This window comes from Akebia trifoliata, chromosome 13 (genome assembly GCF_017979445.1).
Source record: "Akebia trifoliata isolate Shusen 1 chromosome 13, ASM1797944v1, whole genome shotgun sequence".
NCBI classification, from domain to species: Eukaryota; Viridiplantae; Streptophyta; class Magnoliopsida; order Ranunculales; family Lardizabalaceae; genus Akebia; species Akebia trifoliata.
Window position 1 is genome coordinate 26,578,144 of NC_141387.1, and position 18,620 is coordinate 26,596,763.

At 34.6% G+C, this 18,620-nt stretch overlaps 1 protein-coding gene across 3 annotated transcripts; it reads right to left on the reverse strand.

The window, feature by feature from the left end:
* Nucleotides 1-2,667: 2,667 nt before the first annotated feature.
* LOC147388147 (ubiquitin fusion degradation protein 1 B-like) lies at nt 2,668-10,445 on the reverse strand. Of its 3 annotated transcripts, none has more exons than XM_086421791.1 (8): nt 10,224-10,434; nt 7,219-7,340; nt 6,962-7,089; nt 5,656-5,879; nt 5,220-5,438; nt 4,897-4,956; nt 4,158-4,299; nt 2,699-3,181 (listed from the first exon to the last, which is right to left on the reverse strand). In XM_086421791.1, exons 3-6 carry the CDS (start codon nt 7,087-7,089, stop codon nt 4,901-4,903), a joined length of 627 nt encoding a protein of 208 aa, XP_086277917.1. In that variant the 5' UTR covers nt 7,219-7,340; nt 10,224-10,434; the 3' UTR covers nt 2,699-3,181; nt 4,158-4,299; nt 4,897-4,900. The 3 variants fall into 3 exon arrangements, with proteins under 3 accessions (XP_086277918.1, XP_086277917.1, XP_086277916.1); XM_086421790.1 differs by having other exon boundaries at nt 7,219-8,563; XM_086421792.1 differs by lacking the exon at nt 4,897-4,956 and having other exon boundaries at nt 2,668-3,181; nt 7,219-8,563; nt 10,224-10,445.
* Between the last annotated feature and the right edge of the window lie 8,175 nt (nt 10,446-18,620).

Sequence of the window (18,620 nt, forward strand, 5' to 3'; positions counted from 1 at the left end):
GTAAAAATGAACGGTCCACAATTCTTCAACTTGTAAAATGGGGCTACCAATTTCAGGATGAGATGAGTTTTCTTGAGGATGATCCCTTCACCATAGAGATCATCCTCACAAAAAATCATCCCATTCTGAAGGGAAATGTTCAGCACCCAATCATGTACCCAACAATTTGCCCAACATGTTTTGTCCTACATGGGTTATAAGTTTTGCAATGGGCTGATTTTTGGTGAGGATGACCTCTACGGTTAGAAGATCATCCTCACCAAAAATCAGCCTATTCCAAAACTTCTAACCCCATGTTTACAAGTTGAAAAATCGTGGACTGTCCATTTTTTGTAAACCATTAGTAATGGGATTAGAAGTTTTGGACTGGACTGATTTTTGGTGAGGATGATCTCCTCACCATAGAGATCATCCTCACAAAAAATCAGCCCACCATAGAGATCATCCTTACCAAAAATCAGTCTATTCCAAAACTTCTAACCCATGTAGGACAAAACATGTTGGGTAAATGGTTGGGTGCCGAACGGGACCCTATATATATATACACATATGAGTCGAGATCCATAGATAAATAAACTTACTTACATCTACATCTGCACAGATTTCCATAAACATTGGATGGGTTTAAGATTGACAGCATAGATCACATCCAAAACGCAATAACGCGTAGAGTTTCACTTGAAACTCTTAGAAATTACAAATACCTCCCCGCAATCTCTTATAAATTATAACCCCCTAAAAAAAAATCAGAAATTTGATCTCCTTTTGTCTTCTCTTTTTTAATCGAACCCTAACCCTCTCCATCTTTATCTCTATCTCCAATTTTGTCTTTTCTCATCTTAGACGACGGCGGAGACGAAGACAAGGCTAGGGAGAAAATTTTAGGCGAACAAAAACCTCCTTATTTAGCTCGTCTTCTTCTTCTCACGTGATTGCATCCTACATTTCCCTCATCTTTACTGTCACTCGAGCTATTTTCTAAACTTTTTTTCTGCTACTTCAACTCACTTAGTCCTTCAACTAACTTTTTCTTCATTTGATATGAAATTTGACTTAGGTTTCAGAGTCTTGTTTTAGTTTTAGTTTTTGGTGAAAACACATTACAAGGCTCGGAACATAATGGAGATCCCTGTTTTTTTGGGGAATAATGGATCCTTGGCTAAGAAAATGTAATCCATAAAGTAGGAGTAGTTAAAGATGGTTCTGATCTATTTTGTATGACTTTTGACCCTAGTAGGGTCAAGTCTTACTTCTTAAAACACGTTTTAGAAAAGATGTAGTTCATGACTTACCATGTAGTGAATTCTCTATCTCTCTCTCTCTCTCTCTTAGCAAGAGGTGATTTTTTTTCTTAAATTTTTTTGTGAGATCTTTACAACATTCTTTGTTCATAAGGATTATATTTAATTTTGGAGTTGGGGAAATCTTTGTTCATAAAGATTATATTTAATTTTGAATATTTGGTTTCCTGCATTTGGAGGTCATGTAAATAAAACCCTTTGGCTGACCCAATAAACATCAAACCTTAGGTGCCAAATTTATGAAATATGAACTACATTTATTCCTAAATCTCCAAAACCCTTTATGAAGAACATTTCCATTATAAAAGTGAAGGTACCTTAAAGATTGAATGTAAAAAAAATTTCCATTAAAAACCAAGTTTTGGTTTCAAGAAAAATATAATCACTTGAAGTTTTTTTTTTTATGATAATCCCACTTGAAATTGTTTTAGACACCAAATAATTAGATTTCACTACAACATTTTTTATCTACAGCGACGGATTTTTCCGCCGCTACAGGGTACCTTTTCCGTCGATAAAATTTATTACGACGAATGAACAGTAGAACCAAGATTCGACGATGTTGCCTCGGTCGCTAAATATAGCAGTGGATAACGTGTTCCGCTGTTCTAGATTATACCTTTAGCGGCGGATATTCATATCCGCTGCAATAGGTCAATTTTTTCACAAATAGAATATAATACATATAGCAGTGGATATCAATATTCACTGCAATAAGTCAAATTTTCACAAATATAATATAATACATATAGCGGCGGATATTAATATCCGCTGCAATAGGTCAACTTTAAAAAAAATAAAATATAACAATTATAGCGGCAGATATTACTATCCGCTGTAATAGATCATTTAAAAAAAATAAAAATAACACATATAGCGGCGGATATTAACATCCGCTGCAATAGGTTACTTTATATATATATATATATATATATATATGGGTCACGTTATTACGACCCCCATTACGAACCCCTTTGCGACACACCTTTTTGTCTTATATGGGCAAAAATATTTGGAATGGGCTGATTTTTTGTGAGGATGATCTCTATGATGAGGGGATCATCCTGGCAAAAAATCATCCCATTCCAAAACTTCTAGACCGTCCGATTTTTGTTGAAAAATTATAGACCGTCCAATTTTTGTAAATCAATTTTGATGGGGTTAGAAGTTTTGGAATGGGATGAGTTTTTGCCAGGATGATCCCCTCATCACAGAGATCATCCTCACAAAAAATCAGCCCATTCCAATATTTTTGCCCATATAAGACAAAAAGGTGTGTCGCAAAGGGGGTCGTAATGGGGGTCGTAATAACGCGACCCTATATATATATATATATATATATATTACATTTAACCCATGTCATCCAACCTGCATACATTAAAAATAAATATACAATAATCAACACCATATTAAAAAAATGTGTATCCCGGGGCAAATGATCTACGGCTCTACGATAGGGGGCATAGGTCAGACTGTCAAAGAGGGGAAATTTTACGTCATTTTGTGAGGCAGTGGTATCTGTGTCTACATTTTTTGGAATCTTTGGTACTTGTGTGTATATTTTCTTAAGGGGTGTTCTAATTCTGGGGTTTCTATTTTGGGAGGTTTTAAATGTTTTAATAACTCTCGTTTATATAATTATAGAACTCTCTTTTATATAGTCATATTTTCGAAGATTATATGCTGGAATGACCCTTATCTTCTCATAAATTTTGATTAGAAGAGAATGATCCAATACAAATTAAATTAAGTACATGTATTTAAGAGAACTACTAAATGTACCCTACCAACAAATAGAGACAAACTAATATCAAGAACACACCTTTCTCAAGCTTCAGCAAAAGCCCTTTCAACAATAGTTTGTTTTGCTCTTCGACGTGCTTCGAATATATATAACAAAAAAGAAATTAAACTCACGTTACTCAGAAGTCAAAAATAAAATAATATATTAAAACTGAAGCAATTAACATGGTTTTGCACTCAATCATTGAGAAAACCAATATTAGATGGAATTATCATATTTGAATGTTGAATTTGATGTTGATTTCAATTAGTTATATTTTTAGACCTCTGTAGGCCTAAAAAGCTGTAATTAGCTGAAGTTGGTTTTTCGGTTTTTCAGCATTAGTAGTCAATTTCTTAGAATTAATCCTGCCCATCATGAAGTAAATGCTTAAATTTGAAAGGGGTCACAATCTATGTTCAGCCATGCTTTTCTTAACCTACACCATGTGACATATCTGCAAAAAGCTTCTGAAACCATTATAAGAAATCATATCTTGTAGGGTGTTATATGGAAAAGTGTTCATTGAGAAGAAGCAGATTGCCTAAGTTAGTGGAAAGGACCCAAAGCTTGACAAACTTTCTCCTAAGTATAGCCTACACCTATAGCCCATGCAGTGTCATTGTGTTCCTTTTGTTGCTCTCTCTGCCTTGTGATTTTGCTTACTTGTCAGAGTTTCACCTCATTTGGTGTGCAATGTTAGCTTTGTACTTTCTTAGGTTGACTATAAACAGAACAATTGGGAGCCTCCTTTAGTTCAATCCAAATCCAATGTTATGTCATATGACTCCAAAATAAAAATGCTAAATAGTGGACCCTCAGAAATGTGTTGGTATCAAACAATTGTAGAACTAGAGTTCCAACCCCAGACTAGACCCCATATTTTGTCTTTTTCCAACAAATGCAATCCAAATTATGATGATCTCTATATAATTCAGTAGTTATTTTTATGCCAATTAAACAGATATGTAAACTACCAAAGGGGAATATGGAGACACGGATTTTAAGACTATCAGGCAGTCAATGTTTGATCAAGTATGCTTAATCATAAAGGGGAAAAAAATCCAACTTACAGAAGCAAGTTCTTCAATCATTCAAACAGTTGAACCCATATCCTTGAAGAAGACATTCAAACATTTGAATGTAATGGGCCACCATATTCTATTATTCCAACTTATAGAAGCAAGTTCTTCGATCATTCCCGCTTGCATTAACCTGCACTTGAATAAACTTTTATCAGCAAAACAAAATACAAGAAGAAAAAAAAAATGTATAATGGGCCACCATATTCCCAATCTTTTATTGCCTTGACACTATCCAAGGCACATCACTTGGATCACCAATAAGTCCAAATCATGCAAAATGCAACATCCAACATTTAGAACAGGAACTCATAGAGAAAGACAAGAAGAAGGGATAGCTACTTGGCTTTCCAGCAACAATTCTCTGTGCATCTTCACTAAACCTTTAAAAATGTCCCAATACCATCCATCTGTTTTAATCTTGTGAGATATAGGCCATGTTACTTTGAATTTGTAGAACTAATTCTTAACATATCAAGGAATATCAGTAGAAGCTCAAGAAACTGTCCCGAGAGAATTTCACTACAAACAGCTTTGACAGGCCTTATTAACTGAAAAGTTGGATTCAAAATGTGGTAATCAACGTACACAAATGTATAAGCCAAAGAGAGATGAAAAATGTTAATTAATGGTGAATACGAATTGAATCATAGGACAAAAATTGAGCTCACTATAGGTTCTTTTAATAAAGCTATCATTAGAAATGAGAACTAATATTATCAGAACTAACCAATTCATAAAGAAACAAGAGCTGAATAGTGACGCCCCCACCCAATTTTGTAGCTAGAATCTGCAAGTTCTCAACAATATAAACAATAGGAAATATTGTATATAAACAGAGGTAATGTATCAATCAAAATATATTTATATTATAACATTAAAATCTGCAGAATATCTAGCTCTTTTCAGTATTTAATATACAACTAAAGGAAGATTTAACAACAACAATCTTCTACATACAAAATAAATCAACAAGACTTTTTAACATATCCACTTTGAGGAAATAAAAAGCCCAACAGTTTACATTTGAACCAAACATCAGACAAGACGTACCTTTTGTGCTCCTTTGGGAGTATGATTTACATTCAAACCAAACACGAGCTTTCCCTGCTGAATGTTGAATACCACCATCAGATGCCTCCGGTTGCTTGCCTTTGGCTCCCAGGGAAGAAACTGGTGGAGGTTGATGTTTCAAAGGCTTACCATCCAAGCATTTCCCCATACCCATAAATGGGCTGAATTTTGGTTCCACCTTAGCTGGAGCCTCTTCAACTGCAAAAGTAGCTATTATGATTGGTTTGTCTCTCAAAAGATAATCCAATTGTTAATCCATTAACAATCATAAAAATTCAACTCCATCATGACAAAAAATTTATTTAAACCATGCACACATAATCCACGTGAAGTAGATAAATAAGAGATGTCAAAACCATGATAATCATCTAAAATGAGGATAAAGGAAATAATGCCAATGATAGACAAAACGAACCTCTAGTTGGTGCCTTGCTTGAAGGAATAGATTGCGCAGGTCTTTTAGGTTCCTTATAATCAAGGGGAGGTGCGAAATCAACCTCACAGTCCGTCTCAATGATACTTATTGCATTAGAAGGCTTTGTTTCTACAATATCTATGTAATACTTCTTATTGTTATATGCCACCATAATACTGTCCCCAGTGGTTAAGTAGGAAAAGTTCCTTAATGTTGTCTCTAAGCTGCAGGACCCCCCCATAAAAAGGGATTAAAAAAGAGAGGAATATATTAGGTGAGCTCCCAACTATTTTAATCAACGATGTCAACAATATAAGAAGAGACCATCGATATTTTAATTTAGGCAAGCGGTCAATAAATTTGAGAAAAAAAATGCAAGCTCTATGACAATAGGTGAATGAGTTCCCTGAGAACAAAAAATCTTTTCAAGTTACATTGCACTTACTTGCCAAATCTGCTAGCTCACTACCATGTGTGCAAGGGGACAAAACAATATGACCCAAACAAAGCTCCAAAATATGACTCAATGACAAGGAAAATTACCGGTGAACTTCAACTGAGACTAAAATAATAACATTTGGAGAGTTTGCTTCAGCTATTAATGGATCCATGACATGCATATTGAAAGAATCAAGCCTTGAAAAGGAGCTAACACTTGCTTCCTTTTTCTGAGGAATTATTAGCGATAATTAGGCCAAAGTAAACCTTCTTACTTCAACATTTTTGTATTGAGTTGGCAAAATAAAAACCGTATTTATACTTGAAAAAGAAGGAGAATGCCTGTGTAAAAGACTCTTGAGGAGGTCAAGTGAGAGAGCATACCACATGACACAAGAATACAACAAAATTATATAATGGGGCATTTCCATCCATATCCTTCCATCTAAAGACAAAATTGCTGAAACAAATTCCCCTAAAATCAGAATTCAAAATCTCTACACTCATGCTTAAAAACTAAGTGTTCCATCCAAACCCACACTACCTAGGATATCAGTGTGGTGTTGGATGGGGGAGGGTAATTAAGATTTATAGATTAGTTTTGCACTTTTTGTTGCTCTTCAATTTTAACCGAGGATGAGAAACTCTATGCTCATTTGCTTTCCACCAAAAACATTTCTTGAAAAGGTGGGCAAGCCTATGCATATACTTACATGGCTTTTAAAATTTAAAGTTCAACTTTTGCTACTTTCCAATTTTAACTGAGAATGAAAAACTCTATGCAACCAAAAACATCGATTGACAAGGTGGGCAAGTCAATACCTATCCCCTATCTACTGAAACCTTATCAAAAGAAACATATACTTACATGGATTTTGGGTTGGAAATTTCTAAGAAGTCCTTTGCGTGGGGCTGCAGTATCACATATGTTCCCTTTGGGAGAGTCACGTTTTTAACTCGCACAATGTCTCCTTGTAAGAGCATGTTTTCCATCATCTATATACAACACAATTGAAATATAAAAAAAAATGTTAGTTTCACTAACCCCTTGCATAATCAAGGTGAGCACTCAAACAACATAATATGGATGCAGGCATAGATTTGCAAAAACTGAATGATGCCTACCTAGTACGGCATGTAGATCATTCATTCTTCAGAAACAAACTCCAGCACACCACAATGTGAAACCCTCTCAGCGGCAGCATTGCGAAGATCAAACAACATTGGATAATCAATATGAAGAGATGCTGTAGGATGAAATTTTAGTAATAAAAATCTGCATTAGAAGTCATGTTGAATCAAAAGTTGTAGATTCCATTAAAAAACAGTGAATATCATTAGACCTCTAGATTTGCAGTGTGGCCTGTTTGGATGTAGAATCAAAATGATCAATTTTTTTTTTTAAGTTGTCATAATCTGACTTACCCATGTGGCATATTCAATCTAGATATCCCATTTTTATAGAGCGATCATCAATTTAATGGATTAGATCACTGTTAAGTTTTGGGAGCTCAAAATTCCTACCATGGGTTTCCCAAATCTCCACAAACCACAACACCCCCATACTTTTTATTAAAGACCTTGGTTGTAGATGGGGTTCTTAATATGATCTTTATATTTTTGCCCTATTCTTAACTCCCTATTTATACATAGTGATATCTCCAATAGTTTTTACGATGAACAAAATCTTAGGAGACCAATAATTTTGAGTCTTTATAGCAGTCCCCCTGACACCGAAGAACACACATTTCATCGTTTCCAATGGGTTGACCACTCTCAGGATTTGGGGTGGAGTATGAAATTCTATTTCTTGGTGATAGTTTTGCGCATATTGAAAAATTGCTTGCACCAAAAGAATATCAAGTCTAAAATGCTAATGATATCATCTTGCAAGAATTGTTCCTTCCCTTCAAAAGGGCATCCATTCCTTTGTTTCCATCAACCCCAACAAATGGCATAAGTTTCAAAAGAAACATCCCATTCGAAAAAGACGTAACTTGCTAGCATAGGAGAAGGTTCAACACAGAACATGATGACATGAAGAAATATTGAACAATGAGAGAAAATCAGACCACATCGAGGAAGCAAAATCACAATGCACTAACAAGTGAAAAATCCAAAATGATTAAATCCCTCAACTTATGGTGATGCATTGTAAGGACTTTTTTTCGTAGCCACTATCCACAAAAAGAAAGAAACTTTTGTGAGGATCAATTGATACTACACCACCACTACATGAAAAAAGGGATAAATTTGATGCCAAGGCCATCAAATTTAGCCATTTTTCATGTAGAATTTAAAAGAGTTGGTGAATTTACCCCTTTTTTCACATAGTACAGAGGCTAGGAAGGAAGCCTCCAGGACATCGATAAGGGGAGAGTAGAAAGACCTCACTGAGAAAATACAATCTTTATTGCCTTCCCACACATCCTTCAATCTTCCACTCGGGGTTGGACATTTAACTATTAAACTGTACCCACAAACACTTCAGATTTAGATAATAAAGTTTGCATCGTACACGCAATGGACTTATACAAATTTATGAAAATAAAATCTTAAATTGAATCCCACTTGATCAGTTGACTCAACAACAAAAAAACCTCCTAATCGTCAATAAAATACATCATAGGTAACCCATAAAATGAATACACCAAAAGGTTATAATACTAAGGTATTGGTGTGATACACCATAATAATAGACTGACTGATTGGTTGATCTCAAGACTTATGTATTTCTAGGTAATATGCAAAATGCCAACCTAACCAATTAAGAAGGGTTGCAGCAAAACCAGAAAATGAGGAAATGGTTTTTTTTCCCCCACTGAGGTTGCCAACAGAATGGAAGGTTGAAGTCCAGCCTTCAACCATATTTGATAACCCAATGATATGGATTGCAGCATGGATTAGATATAACCATGTTGATGTATTCAATCAGGAACTCAATTGGATCACAAAGGGCAATCAAATGTGTGTTCAAGTAATTACACATTCAAAGCAATATAACAATTACCTGGGTAGTATTCTACAGAATTTAAATATTTCTTATCTGTTCACGAGTGTAACTTACACTCGATTTAAGAAAACAAATAATGGCTACATGCATTTAATTCATGTTTATTAGATATAATAACTTTACACCAGTTCTCTTATAACCATAAGATATGTTGGGAAAAAGACTAAATAACCAACTAGAAGCATATATCAACAATGTGAGTAGCTAAGATCCAATTGGAAAAATAAGAACTATGAACCTATACACGCCTTTACACTTCAGGCAATCTATATCTAAAGAAAGATGAAACTTTAACTTGAAAAATTACAGATAAAAATAGTTCCACAAAATAAACAAAGTTTGAAATCTATAAAAAGAACTTTTAGAAAATTTGAAATTTTGATTGTGTAGATATGAATCATCTCTACAGAAACATAATGATTCCACCACGTAATTGTGATATCCTCATGACACAAGAAGAATGACATGTCAGAACATCATCAAATTTATAAACTTCCCAACAATGAACAGTTCCATTAACAACTGAGTCAGGAAATAAAACATGACACTAAATGTAATAAGAGATTGGGAGAGCATGAAGAGCACAAAGATCCAAACCTAACAAAAAAGTTTGCAATGTAGTTCTTATATAATAGCAAAGTAATAAGCATAGACAGACATCAGATCAGGCATTTCAGCTCTACCAACCAGAATATTGTAAAAAGTCCTACGATATCTTGCGTTGTTGTCACAGAGAAATTTAAAGTTGTCCATTCTGTACTGTGATCCAAACAAATAATATCATCAAAAGATGATATTTCATCAACATTTTCATAGTCGTATTTGTTTGACTGCCAAGCAATTAGAGGCACAATTTCTATTATATAGATTTCAAAACTATGACTCATTGTAGAACCTTCTTAAACTTTGAATCAAGAACAACATGATCTATTCCATTAAACCTTGAAACCAATCGAAACCACAATTAGCAAAAGAAATCCAAATAAGAAATCGATAGAACTCTAGGGTTTGAAATTTGGGTCGTATTGGGTGGTTGATTCTATGGATGTTGAAGGGTCGGATATAAATCGATGGATTGCAGAGAATGAAAAGGAAATGAGTGAGAGAGAGAACTTACCAGATATTGCAATCCAACTTGTCGAAGTGATCTCACAATCATAAGTACCAACAGATGAGAGAACGAGAGAGAGTGACAGACGGATTGTATTTTTCATCTAAAATGAGAGGGAAGAGGGAAAACGTCTGAAAATGAGAGGGAGGAGGGAAATTTGCGCGGTCTTTCATTTACGTTTTAAATGTTCCCTATAGCGGCGGATACATTTATCAGCTACAACAAAGTACCCTACAGCTGCAGCTGCAGAAATAGAAATCCGCTGCTATACATCCACGTAATAGTTAGAAAAATTGACTCTGTAGCTGCGAAAAATATATTCCGCTGCTATATTAAATTTAAAATTACACTTTACAACTGTGGAATATATTATCCGCTGTAGAAAATACTACTAAACGGAATTTTGTATATAAATAAATTGATTTTTTAGTGGCGAAAATATTAATCGCGGCTTTATTCAATTTAAAAAAATAATGACAAATGAGTAGAACTCACTGAATAGAACTATTTATATATAAATAAAAAAATTATTTTTAGTGGCGGATATTATAATCCACTGATATATTCAATTAAAAAAATGACAGAATTTTTTATATTAAAAAATTTTGATTTTTTAGTGACAAAATATTAATCCGCGGCTATATTCAATTTTAAAAAAAATTTACAAAAGAGAAGAACTCACTGAACAAAACTATTTATATATAAAAAAATTTGATTTTTAGTGGTGGATATTATAATCCGCTGCTATATTCAATTAAAAAAAATTTATATTAAAATTTTTTTTGATTTTTTAGTGGCAGCAATATTAATCCGCGGCTATATTCAATTTAAAACCAAAGAGAAGAACTCACTGAATAGAACTATTTATATATAAATTTTTTTTATTTTTAGTGGCGGATATATTCATCCGCTGCTAAATTCAATCTAAAAAAAATGTGATAAAGATAACTCACTGAACATGACTTTTTATATTAAAAAAAATTGAATTTTCGTGGTAGATATATTAATCCGCAGCTATATTCAATAAAAAAAAATTGATAAACAGAACTTCCTAGATAGAAATTTTTTATATTAAAATTTTTATTTTTATTTTTAGTGGCCGATATATTAATCCGCTACTATAGTCAAATAAAAAAAAATTGATAAAAGAGAGGAATTGCACATAACTTTTATATAAAAAAGGATTGTTTTTTTAGTGGCGGATTAATATATCCGCTGTTGTATTCACTAAATAAGTAAGCGTGGATATGTCAGGTCCCTATAACAGCGGATGTAATTATCCGCTGCAAAAAATATACCTCTATAAGCGGATATTATTATCCGCTGCAAAAAATGTATATATAGCGTCGGATAAAAGTATCCGCTGTTATAAACCGCCGCTGTACATCAAAAATATTGTAGTGGTATCATATCAGAGCACTCTACCGTCCCTAAGGGTTTAAAGTGATTAATCCATTACCATCATCTCTATCTCCCAATATGGTATTCCATGGCATTCAAAAGTAATCATAAATTTTTATCAACTATGAACGATAAGGTTAATGACCCCTCCAATCCCCACTACTTAAATCATTCCAACAATCCTGGATAGGTGATTGTTTCATTTGATAACAAATACCCAACTTGGAGCAGAGCCATGATCATGTCACTTCGTGCTAATAACAAGATAGGATTTGTCGATGGCTCAATCGCCAAATAATCTATAATCAATCCAATGTATTTCCAATGGATTCGGTGTGACAATATGGTCTTATCTTGGATTTTGCATGACTTGTCTAAGGATCTTATTGTGAGAATTATTTATGCAGCATGTTTCCATGAGGTATGGGCCAATCTTAATAAGCATTTTTTCTAAAGTAATGCACTTAGAATCTTTTAGATCCAAAATGAAATATCATCCCTTACTTAAGAGCAATTGTTTGTAATTGTCTATTATACTAAATTGAAGGTGTAACGCCCCAGATGTTTAAACACGTATCTCGAGAAAATTCATAGGTCAGCAAATAGGAGAAAATTTTTTAAGTTGGAATTTTTCAAAACTGATTACACATTAGACCCACACCGAAAAATTAACCAAAATAGAATATAAGATCGTGAAAATTGGAATTCTGGACGTAAACTTTGAATTAAAACAAAACAAATCAAATAATGACCGTTACGTCCTTTTAACCCTACAAATACTAGGACCCATGAAAATTTATAATTATTCATATATTTCCCACATTCTCTTCTTTTAAAAGAAAATCTTAGAGAAACCCTAGCCTCCCTCTATCTTCAACTTAATTTTTCAACTAATTTGAAATTTCGTTGGACATCAGCATAGAGGAGAGAAACGGTCAAATCATCGCAACCTTCAAAGAAATATAACAAGTTAGAAATTTTGACAACATACGACACGGAACCTTCGACCCAACTCAATCTTCCGCGTGCTTTGTAGAGTTTTTAGCTTTTGAATCCGAGGTGGGAAACTTTTGGACCATCCTAATAGTCTTAGTTTTGATTTGCATAGTAAATTCAATTTTAAAAATCTATTATTAATTTCATTAAAATTACGATAGAAGATGTTTTTAAAAGATCGTGCTTTTAGATTTAGTATTTGGTGCTTCACAGTGAATTTTCGATTTTAGGAAACTTCTAAACCTTCCTAATGGCCAAATTTTCAATGCATCGTAGTTTTCTATTAAAAATCTTGTATATTTTTTATATTTTCAGTTAGAAAAGTATTGATCTCTTATAAAATCATGTTTATAATATTTTTTTAATGTATTTTCTTGTTGAATCGATTTGAAAAATTATTTTTTTAAAGTTTTGATAGATTTGAGAAAAAAACGTCGAAGGAGGTAACAAATATTTTCCACTCGGTTGACCCACCTCGATCGACCAACCCTTCGCCCCACAAAGAAATTGAGGGTTAGTAACTCTCGAGTTCAGACTACCCAACATGCTCTGTCGATCGACCTTCTACCTTGGTCGCCTGACTCTATGTAAAAACCTCTAGTTCAATTTGTTTTCAACACTATTTTCCCCACCAACTTGTAAATTTTTCAGCACCTTAGTTTCATTAAAAAGATTTAAGTAAACGTTCAATTTACTTTAAGTTACTTAATGAAAATAAAGGATTACCATCCATTTGAAAATAATGGGAATGGTTCAAAATTTCAAATCTCAACAAATAAAATCTAATTTTTGGGTTTAAGAATAATGTAAAACCCTGAGTTTTTGATTCATATCTCGAGAAAAAAAATAATGAAATTTTGAGAAAATCCTAAAAGTGAGACTTAGGGTAAAATTGAAGGATTTTGTTCTAATCATTTTTAATGAAATCTGATCTTACCATTGGATTTAAAATGATCGAAAAACATACTCTAGTCTGTAAGCACGCTCAAATACGAGTCCGAACATAAAAGTTGCAAAATCCTTAATTATCGAGTTGGACGAGGCTAAAATAATGATTTTTACTAGAGCAAGAATTATTAAGATTCAATTATCCCATTGGGTTCGTAACAAAAAATTATTGAAAATGAACTATTTACTTATCAATTTCGAAGTCCAAAAAGTTGAATTATCATCAAAAACGAAAACGCCGTCAATTTTAGGGTCACATCAGGCAAAAAATGTAAATTTTTGTTAGAGATAAAATTTGTAGGAATTGACCATACCATTAGATCCGAAACAAAAAATTTAAATGAAATAGATTATTCATTCGCCACTTTTGGAGTCCGGACGGTCAAGTTATTGTCGAACGAAACTATAGGTAAAATATCGATTTCGTCTCAAAATTTTATAATAAATTTAATTTTTTTTTTATTCATCATCATCCCCAACCTGTCCAAAACAACTGCGATATTTAAATGAATTTTTTTAATTTTTTTTACCAATCTTCAACCCCAGATTCACTGCAAACGGCTCGCCATTAACTTCTAACGCAGAAGGGAGAAACGTTCGCAGTCTCGTTTTCTACAAAACCCACCCAACTTCTTTTCGTTTCACCTTCTTTTCACCTCGTATCATCAAAAATCAGTTGTATATATATATACGGAAGTTTCAAAACTTTGACCTCAGATTTCATCAATTTCGAGGTCAAACCGTCCTCCGTCGCATAAGGGAGAAATGACGATGGCATCGAGATCTTTGAAACCACTAGGTTAGATTAAAAAATCAGTTACTTTGAAATTCGATCCATTTCGATTTTTGCACTGTTCGTCTCGATTTTCATATACGTACTTCAATCCTTTTCGTACAGAAATTGTAAAGACTTTCAACCGTAGATTTATGAAAATTGTATTTAGGATTTTATTGAAAATTTGTTATATATTTCTAAAATATAGAATTCTTTTTCGTTATTTCAAATTCACGGCAGAACTTGCATATTTTATATGTTTAATAGTATTTTATAATAAATTATACGTAGATAGAATATTTTACCAGGTTATTTTCGTCAGTTAGGTCTTGTGCACCGCTCAGACCCCGTTTTGATATAAGTTTTGTACTTTTTCAATGTTATTGATAAAAATGAATTTTAATAATTAGAAAAATGATTTAATATTTAATGAATTCATATCGAGTCGATGAATATCAAAAAATGGATATTTTGTTTAAGAGATTAAAAATTATAAAAATCAAAAAAAGGGAAAAAGGGTATGAAACGGTAAAATGTCTGAGTCGCACCCGAGGGGTGATATCTGCATTTTACATTCTTGTGTTGTATGTAGGTTGGTGAATAGATATCCAAGGATAATGTTATTGGTTGCATATTTATTTACTTTCTGTTAGTACGAAGCGCTGTTTACTTTTTCGTTCCGTTATTTATTTTAGATGAGTAGCCACAATTACATGGTAGGAAACTGGATATCCATTCTCAACCTTGTATTGTTAATTTCTTTTTTATTTTCAAATGAAAATAATATATATATATATATATATTTTGTGAATTGTTAAAGAGTTTGTGAATGCCTGAAGGGATAGTGCGTCATATCATCCGGATGGTGTACTATCCTACAATGTACGGTAGGGACCACCAAGCTCATACGTGATATGAGAGTAAAGTTACAGATAGAATCCAGTGATCACTAACAAGGTTGTCGTATACGAATGGTTTGTATATTTGGGAATCACATGCACGCCTGATAGGTATAGACGAAGATGATTAGTCAGTGATCACTAACAATTTATAGTAGTTGAATGTTTTGACACATCGAAAAGAGACCCATTGCTTACGGTCATGCCAAATGCCCAGCCTGAGTCGGATAAATGGTCAACCAAACGTGGTAAATGCAATGACCGACCACAAAATCAGGAACTAAAAGTCATTAAAGAATATGAAATATCATGTCCCGACTGGAAGTGATCCAATCGTGAATCCCAACTCTCTAATTCCACTACTCCACCATTGTGTATTATGTATTTATATCCTTATTTTGATATATAAAATGAAATGCATGTTTAATATTTCCATTTGATCAATTAGATTTGTATAAAAAGAAAATTCTATAGTGAGTACTGTTGATTGATGTAGTATCAGTTTTAAAATTTTTAGTTGCTCATCCCTGGCTATATATACTAGTTTATCGTAGTTTCTTCTATAAAACTTTGTATTGTTAAAATGATTCAATGTGCATATTCATTCATATTAGGAGGGGTTATTGGCAGAAATTGTTTGTTTTTCTACTGGGTAACTATTGTTACTCACCCTTTCTTTTCTATTTTTTTAGTTTCAGAGCCTGTAGTTGGCGAGGTGGACGTTGAACCAGCGAGTGGGGACCATGTTGTAGGTTAGGTAGACGACCAGAGTTCATTACCTGGTGAGTACTAGGGTTATTACCCCTAGTGGTGTCAGATAAACCAGAAGTATTATAGATTTTGTATTAAGCGTTAAGACTTTTGTTAGAGTGAGGATTTTCAGAGTAATCATGTATATTGTTTATAGTTTCGCACTCTAATCTATCTTACATGGCTAGATGTATACAGATCTTCCGTTGTTATTCTGTTCTTGTAGGCATATACAGGATATTGTCGATTTTGTTTATGAGGTGAAACAGGTTGAACGCATTAGAATGCTAACATAAACAGAGGAAACCATGCCAAAATTTTGAGGCACCACCTAGTACCTCGAAATCTGACATGGGGCTTTATGTTAGCGTTTAACAAGGCATCACAGATGGTATTAGAGCATAGCATTAGATCCGTATGGGATACAGATCTACTATGTTTTGAAGAATGTGCTGTTACCACAGATATTAGTGTGATATTAAGAATCCAATATTCGAGCTCATTAGTTGTTCTGTATTGGGATTACAAGCTCTTTCGTGTCTAGAGTCTATAGAACCTAGTATGACTAAAAGATAGGATTCTAGGTTTGTTTAATTAGTAATGAAAATGGTGTTCATTACTAAATCCCTTGTTAAAGTAGTAATTGATGCTTTCATAATAATGACTTTAGCCATATGATGATAAATGTCTTGTTGCTGATGAACAGAAATGAGATGAGCGGACGAGGTAGAGGCAGCAGCCGAGGGAGAGGTCGTAACGCGATACAGGCAGAACAGGCGCCGGATCAGACCCCCGATCTGATAGCGTAGATAATGTCATTTATGGAATAGATAGTTGAGTCTTAGAACAAGTTTATCGAGGAGATGCTTGAGTCACAGGCTAGACTAGCCGAGGAGGTGCAAAGTTGAGAGAGCGTCAGGCTTCTTCACAGGGGACATATCACATTCTACCTCATGATCCACCACAGAGACCATAGCCACAGGGTATACCATCGAGGACCGCAAGGACTCCCCCGTCCCAAACATAGATTGATTTGAGGATGTAGCTACAGAACTTCCAATTACTACATCTACCATGATTTGGAGGTTCTTCTGACCCGATTGAGGTCGAGGAGTGGGTTTTAAAAACTCGAGAGATTTTGAGTGTCATGCAGTGCTCGAGAGACCAATGGGTAACAGTGGCTACATTTCAGTTCAACAGGGATGCCAGCCATAAGTGGCGATCAAAGAGGAATGTTTTGGGGGATGAACCTTTCTAGTGGACCAACTTTGAGAGGATGTTCTTAGATAGATTCATATCCGAGATAGTTCGAGAGATTAAACATCAGGAATTTTCAGGGTTGGTGTAAGGTAGTCTATCTGTTACAGATTACGAGCTGAGATTCACTAGACTATCACGATATGCACCTGAGCTCATTTCGATTGATTTGTAGAAAGCCCGTAGATTTTTCAGAGGACTGCAACCCTACTTGAGGGCCAGGATGTCAGTGATTGAGACCACCAACTACAAAAACCCGATGAGTCGAGCTCAGAAGGTTGAGCGAAATGAGAGGGAGTTGCAGACTTCGAGGGGGCAGGCCAGTCGACCTCAGGCTTCTTTTTACCTAGATCTAATCCGACTAAGATGCCGATGTATTCGAGATCAAGTGCCTCTGGACCAACATATCCATAGTACCGAGCTCATATTCCATCGATTTATGGATCAGTTGGGGCTCCAGTGAGGCCAACAAGGCCAAGGGGACTAACCAGGCAGATTTCGATACCACTGACTCCACCTTCCCGAACAACCGTCCCGTAGAGACCTATACAAATGGGACCATTGGCATGTTTCTCTTGTGGCCAGATGGGACATATCTGAAGAGACTGCCCTTTATCACAGCCACAGGCAAGGGTGAAATCTTAATTTCTAATATAAAGATATCCTTTATCATCTGACCTAGGAGGAGATACCCGTTTCGAACGAGGTGTTGGAAGGTACAATCTTAATTTCTAATATAAAGATTCGAGTTTTATTTGATACCAGTTCCTCTAAATCTTATATTTCCATTGAGATTGAACAGTTGCTAGATTTAGAAATTTCTGACACGGACCGAATAATGAAACTATCTACCCCATTGGGAAATCGACAGATAGCCCAAAAACTTTGTCGAAACTGTGTAATTAGGATAGATGACCAAGAGATGATTACCGACCTCATAACATTAGATTGTTGCGACTTTGATGTCATCTTGGGGATAGATTGGCTGGTACAGAACCATGCCCAGGTCGATTGTTTTGCCAGATCAGTAGTCTTTAGAAGGCCGGGATATCCGAAAGTCAAGGTTCAAAGATCTAGGTATAAAAAAGGTAGTCATTTGTACAGCCAATTGGAAACTTTGAGAGCACCAGAGATAAAAACGTCGACGGATATGGTAGAGGTAGTTAGGGAGTTTGGGGATATCTTTCCAGAAGAATTATCGGGTTTACCGCCATGTCGAGAAATATAATTCTCAATTGACTTGATGCCAGGCACATGGCCTATTTCTATTTCTCTTTATCGAATGGCCCCGGTAGAAACCCGAGAGTTGAAAACACAGATTGATGAGCTTATGAGCCTGGGATTTATTCGACCGAGTTCTTCACCCTGGGAAGCACT